At 45.6% G+C, this 13,759-nt stretch overlaps 1 protein-coding gene across 1 annotated transcript in view; it reads right to left on the reverse strand.

Annotated features, from left to right (window-relative positions):
• PSTPIP2 (proline-serine-threonine phosphatase interacting protein 2) overlaps nucleotides 1-13,759 on the reverse strand; it is a 74,396-nt gene that overhangs the window by 30,418 nt on the left and 30,219 nt on the right. The window contains exon 2 of the mRNA XM_072952287.1: nucleotides 5,054-5,154. Within this exon, the coding sequence (XP_072808388.1) occupies nucleotides 5,054-5,154 (101 nt within the window). The remainder of the gene's footprint in view (nucleotides 1-5,053; nucleotides 5,155-13,759) is intronic.

Raw genomic sequence — 13,759 nt, forward strand, 5'->3', positions numbered from 1 at the left:
TTGTGTTCAGCCACCCAGTCTGTGGCAACTTGTTACAGCAGCCCCAGGACACTCATACAGTACATCCTGGCTTGGCTGTAACTGGACCACAGGTTGCTAATGTCTAACGGGATCTGTAACTCCCGCCCTGGCAGTCGGTCATTCTTAAACCCATCCTGAGAGACAGCTGTCTCACAGTGAGGACCCCAGAAGGCAAGCTGTAACCAGGATAGGTTGACCTCTCCCCAAAAAGGAACGATAGGGTGCACAGGAACTTGTGGGAAAAGCACAGAGCTCCAAAGCACTGGGTCTGGGGATCCCCCAGTCCATACGTGTAGCTGCTAATTCCAGGCATAAAGAGGTTCCATAGGCACTCTTCCCTCTTCCCTGCTCAGGATTATGTTACAACACACAATTAAGAGACTTGATTTGGCCACTAAGTTCCTGGCAATACCTCCTTTCAGAGACTATAGCCAGTCTTCTTAGGAGACCACTAAATCAAGTAGAAAAACCATTAGACATAGAGGTATAAAAGTCCTGTTCAACTACTTACTGCCTCCATAATCTTGGGCAAGTAATTTAAACCCCCTGCTGAACCTCAGTTTTCTCATCTGTAAAATGGAGCTAACGCTATATTCCCTTCTTACCATCTAGGCTCAATATAACAATATTAGTAAAGAGCACCATTTAGCCACTGCTTACTGGGTACCAGGTACTGTGCTGAACACACTGAGATGGTTACAGCAGAGTCCAGGGGCCAGCGTTCCTAGGTTTGAAACCAGTTCTATCCCTTATTATGTGTCTGATTCTAGGCAAGTTACAGAATCTCTCTGAATCTCAGCTTCTTCAACTGTAAAATAAGGATGATAAAATTTTCCATACAGGGTTATTACGGGAATTAAATGAGATGAAATATGCAAATTCCATGGTAGCCTATATCTAGTAAGCCTTCAATAAATGGCTATTAACATAATCTTATTTAGTCACCCTTAGCTACCCTCTGCAATGTGATTATCCTGATTTTATATTTCTCATCTCCTGCTCATATCAGGAGCTCAGTATGTAGTTTGTGGCCCCAGCTGGGGTTCTAAGGCCAGGAGAGTCCAGGGGCTTGGGCTACCAGTGACAAGACAGGTTCATTGTAATTGTTAAGCAGTGGAAGATCTCAGTCTGGAGTGCTATGTAGAATGCTTCCTTAAAATGAAAAAAGAAGAAGAAGATGGGGAGCATATATCTTAACTGGTAGAGCACCTGCTTAGCATGCATGAGGTTCTGGGTTCAATCCCCAGTACCTCCTCTAAAAATAAATAAACCTAGTTACCTCCCCCTACCAAAATAAAATAATACAATAATAAATAAAACATAAAGCTCTTTTTAAAAAAGAAAAAAGAGAAACTTAAAAAAAAAAAAAGAAGAGAAGATGTAAATTTGACCCGGACTTTGAAAGATTGGGAGAATTTACTTGGGTATCGAGGAGAAAGGAGGACATTCTGGGTGGGGAAATAATGGTGTAAAGGTGTAGAGGCAGAGACTTGCAAAGCATGCTCATTCATAAACCTGTCTGGCTGGAAGAGAGAGAGTGGGTGTAATGAGTGAGAATGTATGGACCAGAAGGGAAAGGGAGGGTGAGACCACCTCCATGCTGGGAACAAGCTCATCCTCCCAGAAAGTCACCTGCCCTTCTGCCCACAGTTGGTGAGTCATTAATTAACACAGGGTCTGTTGCCATCCTTTGGAGCCACTGTGGATTCCCACTTTCTAGGTTCGCATGGTGAGTTACTTTTCCAACCTCACTGAAAGAGCTACATTTTCATGCAATGAAAATGGAAATAATAATATCTTGTGCAATTGATGTGTGTCAAAGGAGAATATTCCAAAGGCTTGTGCTATACACCAGAAATTGACCCAACATTGTAAACTGACTATACCTCAATAAAAAAAAAAATTCCAAAGGGATGTGTAACCCTCAGTGTTACTGTAGTAATGCTCCTGGCACAGCTCAGCAAATGCTCAGTGTGTACTTGTTACTGTGTAGCTCTTCAGGGGTGGGCTGTGGCTGCCCTTATCAGAATCATCAGTATGCCTTTCCAACCAATGGAAGGTACACGAGGCAAATTTACAATTTACTGATGGATCGTTTGTTACTTGCTGTGTTACAGTATGTCACCCAGGACTTACTGGGGACCAGTCAGCTGCAGAGCACACATTGAGACATGGCCCAGGGCAATACTGACGTAACGAAGGCAGCATTCCTGCCTGCCCCAGAGCTGCGTGTGGCACTACATCTAGATTGCTCTATGCATCCTCAAATGAATTGTAGGTGGATTTACTGCGATCCACGTGGTGCAACCAAGGAAAAGGATACTTCCTGGTGTCCGTAGGAGAAATAAAATACAACAAGGAGAAACTCAGTCTTAGTTCCACCTGGAGAATGCGGGGGAGGAAGCTCCCCTGGGAAGTGCAGCATCTCCCCCTTCACCTTGCTGCCCCCGGGCAGGTTGAGCTGCCAGAAACTCCAGAGAGGTCCGTGGCGGGACCTCAGTGCTTTTAAGGGCGGGGTACAGATCTTAAAACTACTACACAGGGCATGTTTATCCGCACATAATAAAAATTGTATAAATGTATGTGATTACACTCAATGAACAAAAATAATAAATATAATAAATAATGCACAACAGGCTGCTGGTATCTTTGCCCCTGTGTCTGTGTGTGTTTTCCGTCCAGTCCATATGGACGCCGGATCTGCCAGGGTTTGAAACCGACGCAGCTCAGTAAAGCAGTGCTCCAGGCCAGAGGAGGGCATTTTGGCAACATCAGACTTGGGCCCAGACTCGGCAGACTGAGTCCCAGGTCCCACAAGCACCCCGCACCTGCGACAGCAAGAAGAAAAGCTGGACCCCCCAAACCTAAAGAGGACTGCATTTGCTCACGTGAGTTAGCCCTGAACGGGACACACACGCTCAGTGGCTCAGCACACACACCACCGGGAAAGGAGGCCCAGGGCCAGGTAGGCCACTTGCTCAGGGCCCTCAGGTCCCCACCCCCGGGTATACATAGCTGACACTCTAGCCTGACGCCAGCAGATTCTTCCCAAAATCAGAGCATAGGACTGGTTTCTTTTGCTATGAAACTCCTGCAGAAAAAAATGACCATATACTAGAATTACAGTAAAAAAAATTTAATAATTGTAATTTGCACATAGTTTCTCTTCTTGCCCACATACATTTGCAAAACATTTTAAAAGTGAGATTTTAGCTTTTGAGGTCTGTTTGGACTTGTATTTTTCAACCTGTGGGTCATGACCCATTTGTCAACCATAAATCAATTCAATGAGTTATGACCAGCCGTTTTTAATTAAGTAGAATTGAATAGAACAATAGGGTAGTAATGTCTCATGAACCTTTTGTTTCATGCACTTGTGTAAAGGGTGATAATATAAAATGTACTTCCTACTGAGGATTACAGTCAAAACAGCATAGACACCACTGATTTTCACCACCATCCCCATTGTGTCAGGGGACCCTTGGATGGTCCTGTCTGGACAGCAGAAGCTTTAGCCAACACCTCCTTCATGGATGTACAGCAAGGCTCTTTCACTTCCAGGAAAAAATGTATAAAAGCCCTAACTGGAAGAGAAACACGTAAAGCAAGGGACGTTCTGCAGTCTCTATGTCCCGCACAGTTGGGGAAACTCTCGGGTGCTTGCTGCTTGGTTGGAGCTCTTTTGAAGAAAGGAGGAAGCCCAAAAATTGTAAAAAAAAAAAAAAAAAAAAAAAAAGAAAGGAGGAAGCCCAACTCCAGGGCCTGTCAAGAGACAGGGAAGTTGTAACTTGGTGTCACCACTGTCAACCAGCGTGGGTTAAAAGAGGGAGGCTGGTCCCTCAGTGGAGGAGGTGCGGTGACCAGCTCCATGCAGCCTGACAGTGGACAGACCCTTCTCTGTCCACCCCTCCTGAGACACACAGAGGGGCAGTGCTCGGCTCCCCTGGACTTTTGAAAGAGTTCAAGGGGAGAGGCCTCGCCATCTGAGCGTGAGCAAGCAATGCGAGTTTGATGTTTCCAAATGTTCTCTTGAGTAGAAAATAAAGCGATTTGATGGAATGCACTTCGATGTCTGTATCTCCAAGTTATGATCCTCACTCACTGCCTTATAAGCAGCACCTGCTCATCAGTTTGGGTCCAGATCTTTGGCCCAGAATCCCCTAACGCACTCCTTTATCCAGAATCAGAGGGAAATGGCGTATTCCAGATGGATAAGACCTTCCACAAAACCAACTTACCCCATTAAGCATAGAATATTTTTTTAATCTTAAAGGAAGGGAAGGAAATAACAAGTTTATACTGTATGGCACAGGGAACTATATTCAATATCTTGTAGTAACATATGGTTAAAAGGAATATAAAAATAAATATATATATGTTCCCATATGACTGAAGTATTGTGCTGTACACCAGAAATGGACACAATTGTAAACTATACTTTGATAAAAGTATATATATAAAAAATTAAATTAAATTAATAAAGGAAGGAAGGAAGGGTAGGGAAGAGAAAAGAAATCCTCTAAACCATGCCGATCCCCCAGACCACTGCCCTCTGGAGGGCCATAACTGGCCCCTGCATCCTTCTCACTGCTCCCTCAACCCAGGGATCCCTGACTCAGGCCCTGCCCGCCTGTCACCACCCAGCCAGCCTGCTGTCCTCCCATAGATATCAGGACATTCCTCTGCCCACCAAAGCCCCCCAACTATGGAGTCGAGGGACCCTTCAAGGACCTCCTCCTCCCTTTCCGCCAGTCCTCTGCCATCTCCCCTCTCCCGTGAGGTCCTTCAGGATTATCTGTGTCACATAACTTAGTATTTTACTATATTTTGTTTGCTGTTTCATTCACAAATCTCTCTCAAACGGGTTCCTAAGAGCTTTAGGACAAAGATATCATTTGCTTCCTGGGTATCATTTCCTATCGTACAGCAGAGGGTCTTGGGAACTATTGAACAAACAAACGAAACCAGCCAGTGGTCCCTGACCGTGTGGGAGCAGTCCGTGCCCTCCGTCTCCGGAGAGAAACACACGCACCTTTCTTTTAAAAAGTCTTCAAACTCTTTGCAGTTCTTGCGGCCGTTGTTCAGATGCTGGATGATGCTGTCGTAGCCAACGGTGCTGAGGATGTCTGGGCTCTGGGGAGAAAAACAACCCTGTGTCAGCCTGGGGATCGCGATGTCAGCAGCCCCGAGGCCCAGAGCGCGGACGGGGTGGGACACGGGGAAGCCGGCCGTGGGGAGTTTCTGAGACACTTTACCTCCCAGACACATGTGACTAAGAAAGACAAAAGAGAAGTTGGGAATGCATGTAGCCATGGAAAAGTTCTTTAAATTATGCAACGAAAGGGCCACAAAACAGGAAGGAAGTGACAGAGGATTGAGAGGAACATGGATGAAGGAGCTGGCCGGGCTCGGGGCCCCTCCCAGGGTCCCCACCACGCCCTGATCAGGGCAGACAGGGAGCCAGAACCCAACCCCGGCCCTCGCAGGGTGACCCTTCATCCCGCCAAGGGGAAACTCTCTCACACCAAACCGGGGTACACGGTGTTCCCTGTGACCAGAGCTTGACCCTGACATCTCTTCCCACAGCCAAGAAGCCTGGTCTAAGGGTCAAGGGCATCGCTGAGCCAGGCCCCAGGAGTAGGGAGAGGGGCCGGCTTCCCACCGTAACAGGAAGGGGAGCCCAGCAGCCAGAGGGATCCGCATGGTCTGGCTCCAACTTTTTAACTTTAAATGAGCCATTTATTCCTAGTTTATTATACCACGTGCTCTGAGGCTGGAGGAAGCTGCCTCAGTCTCCCAAAGCAGCAGTCCCTGATGCAGTATATTTTAAAAATCAAAGTCCCCTTAGCTCCCCAAACCAACAAGCCAGGCGTTCTAAAGACACCCCCTGAAGTGCCCCCATGCAGCTGATTCCCCGGTTTCCCCCAAGTGTGTGCAATAGGTGGTCTGATCCAGACTCCAGTCCCTCAGGGAGGTTGGTTAGGTCGCCTCTGGGTGTGTCCTGGGGAACTTTGAAGTCACCACCTCCAGTCCAGCCCTCAGTTTGCTGAGGGAAGTGCGACTCTGCGACTGGGTCGGGTAGGGACCTCCTGAAGACAACTCTCTACCCAGCCCTGGGCACTGGCCAAGCAGAATTGCTCTCTTCCATTTGCTGCCACTTGTCACGGCCTGGCTGAGCAGACAGGGGTCCCAGAGCGACCCAGCAGGACTGACGCTGATTTCAACCTGGATCCAGAAACTTAACCGACCATAACTCACACAGCATTTAAACAAACAGATTATTATAAATATAAGAAATTTTACACATGAGGATATAAATAAATCTAAGTTAGAAATATGTTTAATTCTACAGGTTGTGGCTGTTGTTTGAGCCTAGTTTTAGGCCTTAGGAAGGAAGCCCAAGGAAGTAGCCTGCACCAAAGCTCCATTTCTCCACCCACCTGCACACACACTTCCGTCTTAGCCGTGCAAGCCTGGGACTGCCTCTGAAATGCAGCGTTCAGTGGCAACTCTAAGACGACGCTTACATTATCCCCTCCTGAATCCAAATGCAGCCCCTCACCCTGCACGGTCTCTGGCAGCCTTCCCGAGCAGCCCTAACGCTCCCTCCTCTGGGCTGTCAGACTGCCCAGCTCTGAGCTTGCTCTTTGGTATCCCCCAGGAGAGAGGCCTCCTGTCCCAACGCGCCTGCAAGGGCCTGCAGCTTCTTCCAAGTCCTGAACCACTGCTGTACACACACACACACACACACACACACCCCAAAAATCTAGCTTAATATTATGCACACCAAATGTCCACTGTAAAATTCTGGGGGATGAAAATGTGAGTTGTGTTCCCAGCCAGATACATTAGAACAATGAACACAAAGACTCCGAAGGGAGTGAGGGAATGAATGCGCGCAAAGGGTCAATGTCCTTGCTGATCTGCAGACAGAAATGCTTTGGTCTTCCTAGAGAAGTACACTTGACTTCAAAAAGGTGGTTTTCTTTTTCTTAATCAAGGGTGTGGACTCTTTGAGGTGGGTAAGGAGGGTGGCGCCAGACTAGGATTTCCTGGAAACAAACCTAATCACCAGGCCTCTTGGCCACCAGCCTTAAAAAGCCAGAACTGCTGCTTCAGAGGAGTGACTGACTCCAGAGGCAACCAAGAAAGGAGGTCTCCAAGAGAAAACAAAGATGCCCACGGCCAAGTTCAAACTGGTGGGGGATTTGGCCCGGACCCTCCTTCCTAGGCTACTCAGAGAGCACTGGGGAGAAGCTCTGACTGGCAGGAGTCAGAATAGGAGGGCCAAGCAGGAAAGAAAACTGTATGAGGACCAGGATGGTACCACAGACTTGCCATCAGAAAAGGGTGTGCCAAACCCATAGCCCCATATCCTGCTTTCCAGTAGCCCTGATTCTCTCCCCTGGCTTTTCCCATGGTGGTCTCTCCCTTGTCCACCAAGTGGGCAGCACACATTTCTACCCCAGGACCTTTGCATGTGATTTCCCCATGACGGGAAGGGCATCTCCTCCTCTTCACTGAAATCCCACCTATGCTTCAGGGCCAATTCAAATCCCACATCCTCTCTGAAGTCCTCCTCAAATAATTTGTCCCATAGTCTCCTTTCCCTCTTCTGGATACCTGGAGTGTTGGATGCTGATCCCCCCCTATTTGGCTCTTAGTATCTCTTAGTATATTATTCTGCATCATTAACTAATATCTTCCAAAAATTAACTTTGCAAAGCACATCTGGATTACACCCAATCTTTATCACCCACAGTAGCTTCCACATTAATGGTGTTGAAGAAATGCCTGCTAACTGTATATCAACTACAGACAAGGTACTGAAATATGACAGCTCTTACAATCGGAGAGCCCATTGTTCACTTAGGGAGTCATTAAAAGACATGTACACAAAACAAACATGTATGCATAAGGAAAATTAGAGACTAAAATAGAATATAAGACTATATAGAGAAAAGATATAATAAATGAGGTGGAAAAGAAAAAGTAGGCTAGAATCATCAGGAAAGAGAAGAAATAAGATTTAAACTGAGTCTTTTTTAAATGTCTGGGATTCAACAAGAAACTGGAAGATGTTTTAAACCAACAGATAGTGAAAGAAACAACACGTCAAAATTTATGAGATGCAGCAAATAGTTCTTGTAGGGACACTTGTGGCTCCAAATGCTAGTATTAGAAAAGAAAAAAAAGGCTTTAAAATTAATGATCTAAGCTCTCACTTTGTGGAGCTACAGAAAGAAGAAATTTAAACCTGCAATAAGGAGAAGGAAGGAAATAAAAATTAGTGGAATGCAATGAAATAGAGATGGACAAACAATAGAGAAAACTAATGAAACCCAAACTTAGTCCCTTGAAAAGTTAAATAAAATCAGTGAACCCATAGTTGTGCTGATCAAAAAACAAGAGACTGCAAGAAAAAACACAAATTATCTATGTCCTCAATCTGACAAAGCACATCTACAAAAGCCTACAGCTAACAGCTTAATGGGGAAAGACTGAGCACTTTCCTCCTAATGAGGAGGAAATCAGGCAAGAAAAAAATTAAGAGTGTACGAGCCGAGGGGGAGGGGATAGCTCAGTGGTGGAGCATGTGCCTAGCGTGCACAAGGTCCTGGGTTCAACCCCCAGTATCTCCATTAATAAAATAAATAATTAAACCTAATTACCTCCCCCTACAAAAAAAGATTAAAAAAAAAAAGAGTATATGTGCCAGAATGCAAATAGTAAAACTGCCTTTGTTTGCAGACAACATGACGGTGAACATAGAAAATCTTAAGGAATTTACCCCCCAAATTACTAGAACTAATGAATTTAACAAGGTTTCAAGGCACAAGGTCAGTGCACAGAAATCCATTATATTTCCATACATCAAAAAAGTTAAACATCATTTACATGACATAAAAGATATAAAATACTAGGAATAAATGCTTAAAAGGTTATACAAGCTTCCTTCACTAAAAATTACAATGCATTACTGGTAGAAATGAAAATAAAAGTAGCTATATACCATGTTTGTGGACTGAAAGAGTAAATGTTGTTAAAACATCAATTTTCTCCAAATTCATCTAGAGAATCAACATAATCCCATCAAAATCCCGGAAGTTTTCTCTGTAGAAATCTGTAGATTAGCCTAAAACTTATGTGGAATTAAAGGACCTAGAACAGGCAAAAAAAAAAATTTTTTTTAAAGAAAAACAGAGTTGGAGATTTCTTACCACCTGCCTTCAAAACTTTCTGGGAAGTTACAGTAATCAAAACAGTACAGCACTGATCTGAGGGCCAGATGAGGGGCTCAATGGGGCAGGACAGAAGCTAGGAAGAGACACACGTGCCATTGACTCCAAAAGGGGAAGTGACAGTCTTTCGGACAAGTGGTTCGGGGACAGCTGCGTAAAGCTGGGGAGAGAAGAGCCTCTGCTCACACTGCACACACAGCTCACAGCGCACACACTGCCCACACTGAACACACTGCTGACACTGCTGACATTGCACACACTGCTCACACTGCAAACACTGCACACACTGCTCAAAATGCACACACTGCACACTGCTTAAACTACAAACACTGCTCACACTGTTCACTCTACACACAGTGCTTACACTGCTCACTCTGCTCACATGCTTACACCGCTTACACTTACCACTACAAACACTGCACACACTGGTCACACTGCTCACTCTACAACACTGCTCACACTGCACACACTGCTTACACTGCTTGTACGGCTCACATTGTTCACACTGCATACACAGCCCACTGCTAACACTGCACACACAGCTCAGACTGCTAACACTGCTCACACTATACACACTGCTTACCTTGCTCACACTGCACCCTCTGCTCATACTGCACACACTGCACACAATGCTTACACTGCTTACCCTGCTGACACTGCACACACTGCTCACACTACACACACTGCTCACACTGTTGACACTGCTCACTACACATACTGCACACATGCCCACACTGCTCACACTACACACACTGCTCACTACAGGCACTGCTCACACTACACACATTGCTCACACTGCACACACTGCTCAACTGCACACACTGCTCACACTGCACATGGTACTCACTACACATACTGCTCACACCGCACACAATGCTCACACTGCACACAATACTACACACACTGCACACACTGCTCACACTGCTCACTAGAGACACACTGCTCACGCTGCACATACTGCTCGCACTACACACACTGCTCACGCTGCTCACACTAGACACACTGCTCGCTACACACATTGCACACACTGCTCATGCTGCTCACACTGCACACACTGCACACTGTGCAAACTGCTCACACTGCAAACACAGCTCACGCTGCTCACATTACACACACTGCTCAACTTCACACACTGCTCACACTGTTGATACTGCACACACTGCTCACACTACACACACTGCACAAACTGCTCACACTGCTCACTAAACAAACTGCACATGCTGCTCACACTGTTCACTACACACACTGCTCACACTACACACACTGCTCCCACTGCACACAGTGAGACTGCTTACACTGCACACACAGCTCACACTGCTCACACCTCACACTGCTCACACCTCACACACTGCTTTTACTGCTCACATTGCTCATACTATACACATTCCACACTGCAACACTGCTCACACTGCACACATAGCTCACACTGCTTACACTGCTCACATTGCTCACACTACACACACTGCTCATACCCACACTGCCCATACTGTACACACTGCTCACACTGCACACACAGCTCACACTACACACACTGCACGCTGTGCACACTGCTCACACTGCACACACAGCTCACACTGCTCACACTGCTCACTCTACACACACTGCTCACTCTGCCCACTACACACACTACTCACACTGCACACTGTGCACACTGCTCACGCTGCTCACATTACACACACTGCTCACACAGTTGACACTGCACACTGCACACACTGCTCACACTACATATTGGTCATACTACTAACATTGTTCACACTGCACAAACTGCTCACACCGCTCACTAAACAAACTGCACATACTGCTCACACTGTTCACTACACACACTGCTCACACTACACACACTGCTCCCACTGCACACAGTGAGACTGCTTACACTGCACACACAGCTCACACTGCTCACACCTCACACACTGTTTATACTGCTCACATTGTCACACTATACACACTCCACACTGCAACAGTGCTCACATTTCACACATAGCTCACACTGCTTACACTGCTCACATTGCTCACACTACACACACTGCTCATACACACACTGCCCATACTGCACACACTGCTCATACTGCACATTGCTCGCACTACACAAACTGCACACTGTGCACACTGCTCACACTGCACATGCTGCTCATGCTACACACACTTCTCACACTGCTCACACAACTAATGTGAGATAGGTCACAGACTAAGATGCAAAACCAAAATATAAAATTTTCAGAAGAAAACATGGGCAAATACCTTTGAAGCCTTGAGGCAGGAAAATATTTCTAAGGGAGAATACAAAATATATGAACTGTAAGGTAAAAAAACTGAGAAATTGGACTTCATCAAAACTAAAAACCTCTGCTCATCAAAGCAGATTATAAAGAAAATTAAACGACAAGGCACAGGCTGGGAGAAGATATTCATAATAGATAGGTCTGTCAAAGGACTTGTATCCCAAATATATAATAACACCAACAAATTAGCAATAAAAATGCAAGCAATCCAATAAAAATTGGGCAAAGTAGTTGAACTTCTTAAGTACTTCATGGAAGATATTCCTTTGGCCAAAAAGTTCATGACAAGTTGCTTAACATGACAGAGAAATTCAAATTAAAGTCACAATGATATCTACTCCCTGCCCTCTAGAACAGCTGAAATTAAAGTCAGCACTGCTGTACAGCAGAAATTAACATAACATCGTAAACTGACTACACTTTAATAAAAAATATATGTATACAAAAACTCAAAAAAAGTCAGCATTGACCATAGGCAAGGATGTTGGACTAACAGAGCTCTCACTCATCACTGATGAGAGTGTAAAAATGGTACAATCATTTTGAAAAATGGTAATTTCTCAGAAAGCTAAACATGCGTATACCCTAGGATCCAAAGTTTTACCCCAAAGCATTTACCCAAGTGAGAGGAAGACATATGTCCATAAAGAGACTTGTACAAAAATGTTCATAGGACTTCTATTCACAATAGCCAAAAACTGGAAACAGCCTGAGTGTCTAACAACTGATGAATAATAAATAAGTTGCGGTATGTTCATGCAATGGAATACTACTCAGCCATGAAAAGGAAGGAACCACTGACAGTGAAACAGTATGGATGAATCTCAAAAACACTATGTTATGAAAGATGCTGGACACAAAAACTACTTACTGTACGATCCCATTTATATGAAGTTCTAGGACACACAAGCAGTTCTAGGATTTATTTCTATGGTAAAAGAAATAAAACAGGAGAGAAGTAGAGCGCAGTGCTTAGCATGCACAGGGTCCTGGGTTCAATCCCTGGTACCTCCATTAAAAAGTAATAATAATAAATAAACCTAATTTCTCCCAAAAAACTAAAAAATTTAAATTTTTTTAGAAAAGAAAGAAAACAGTGACCGCCTGAGTCAGGGGAGATATTGAGGGTGGACTGGGAAGGGTCCCACAGGGGAACTTCCTGGAATGATGGAAATACACACACCCATGGGACCCACATCCTATCAAGATCCTTCTATAGAGGTGTGAGTTGTACAGATAAGTGCAGTTTTCAAAAACTCATTAATCTGTGCATTTCATCGTATGTAAATTACACCTCAAAAAAATTAAAAGCCAAAAAAAATTCATCAGGTATCAGAGGAATACTGGGGGGGGTGTCACAAGAAAGAATAGAGGAAGGTAAGCCTTGGAAATGGATCTGGTCTCGGAGTCCTGGGTGAGGCAGGGAGATGAAAAAGAAGGGAAGGCAGATCCAAGGACCTGGCAAACCTCCTGAAGACCCAGAATGTAAGGTTTAATAATGCCTAAATTATAAAGATGTAAACAGCATTCAAGTTTTAATCAGTGGCTTAGTACTTTAACCACCATAACGCCGCTTAAATTTCTTTAAGACAAACATTTTGCCAGATCCAGCAGCGAGCACAGGCACACCAGATCCAGGAGACGTGTGAGCCAAAGAGAAATAAACCAGTCTTGCCGTGATGCCCGTGGGCAGTCCAGGTCGAGGGCGTGGGCTCAGACAAAAAGGAAGTCTCCGTGAGCTGCCTAGCGGAGGGTAACTCCACCGCCGCCGGCTCCCCCAGCTCTGCTCTGGTCTCAGTCACATGTACCCCTCCTTCCTGCCCAGCCTGGAGGCTCATGCTGCAGGGGCCCCTGAGAATTTGCTTCCATCATGTGGCCTCAGGGCAGAAGGTGCAGAGGCAGAGAGGAAGCAGAGAGAACCTGCAGCCCCCAAGGCACCACCAGCATTACAGGTGCTGCTGCCGGAGCATCCCCACACCCAATTCTGTGCTGCATTTCACGTCCATCCTATCCTGACGTCTGCAACACAGTTTCAGTTTCCCTAGACATGGGCTCCAAGGGCCACCCAAGCCGGAATCACCCAGGCAGCTCAGTAAACAGGCAGACCCCTAGGTCTCATCCCTGACCTGCGGATTCTGAACCTGGGGTGGGGAAATCTCCACTTTGTACGCCCCTCCAAGGACGGTAATGCCGTGCGAGAACGGCTGCCATAGAAAT

This window comes from Vicugna pacos, chromosome 30, assembly GCF_048564905.1.
Source record: "Vicugna pacos chromosome 30, VicPac4, whole genome shotgun sequence".
NCBI classification, from domain to species: domain Eukaryota; kingdom Metazoa; phylum Chordata; class Mammalia; order Artiodactyla; family Camelidae; genus Vicugna; species Vicugna pacos.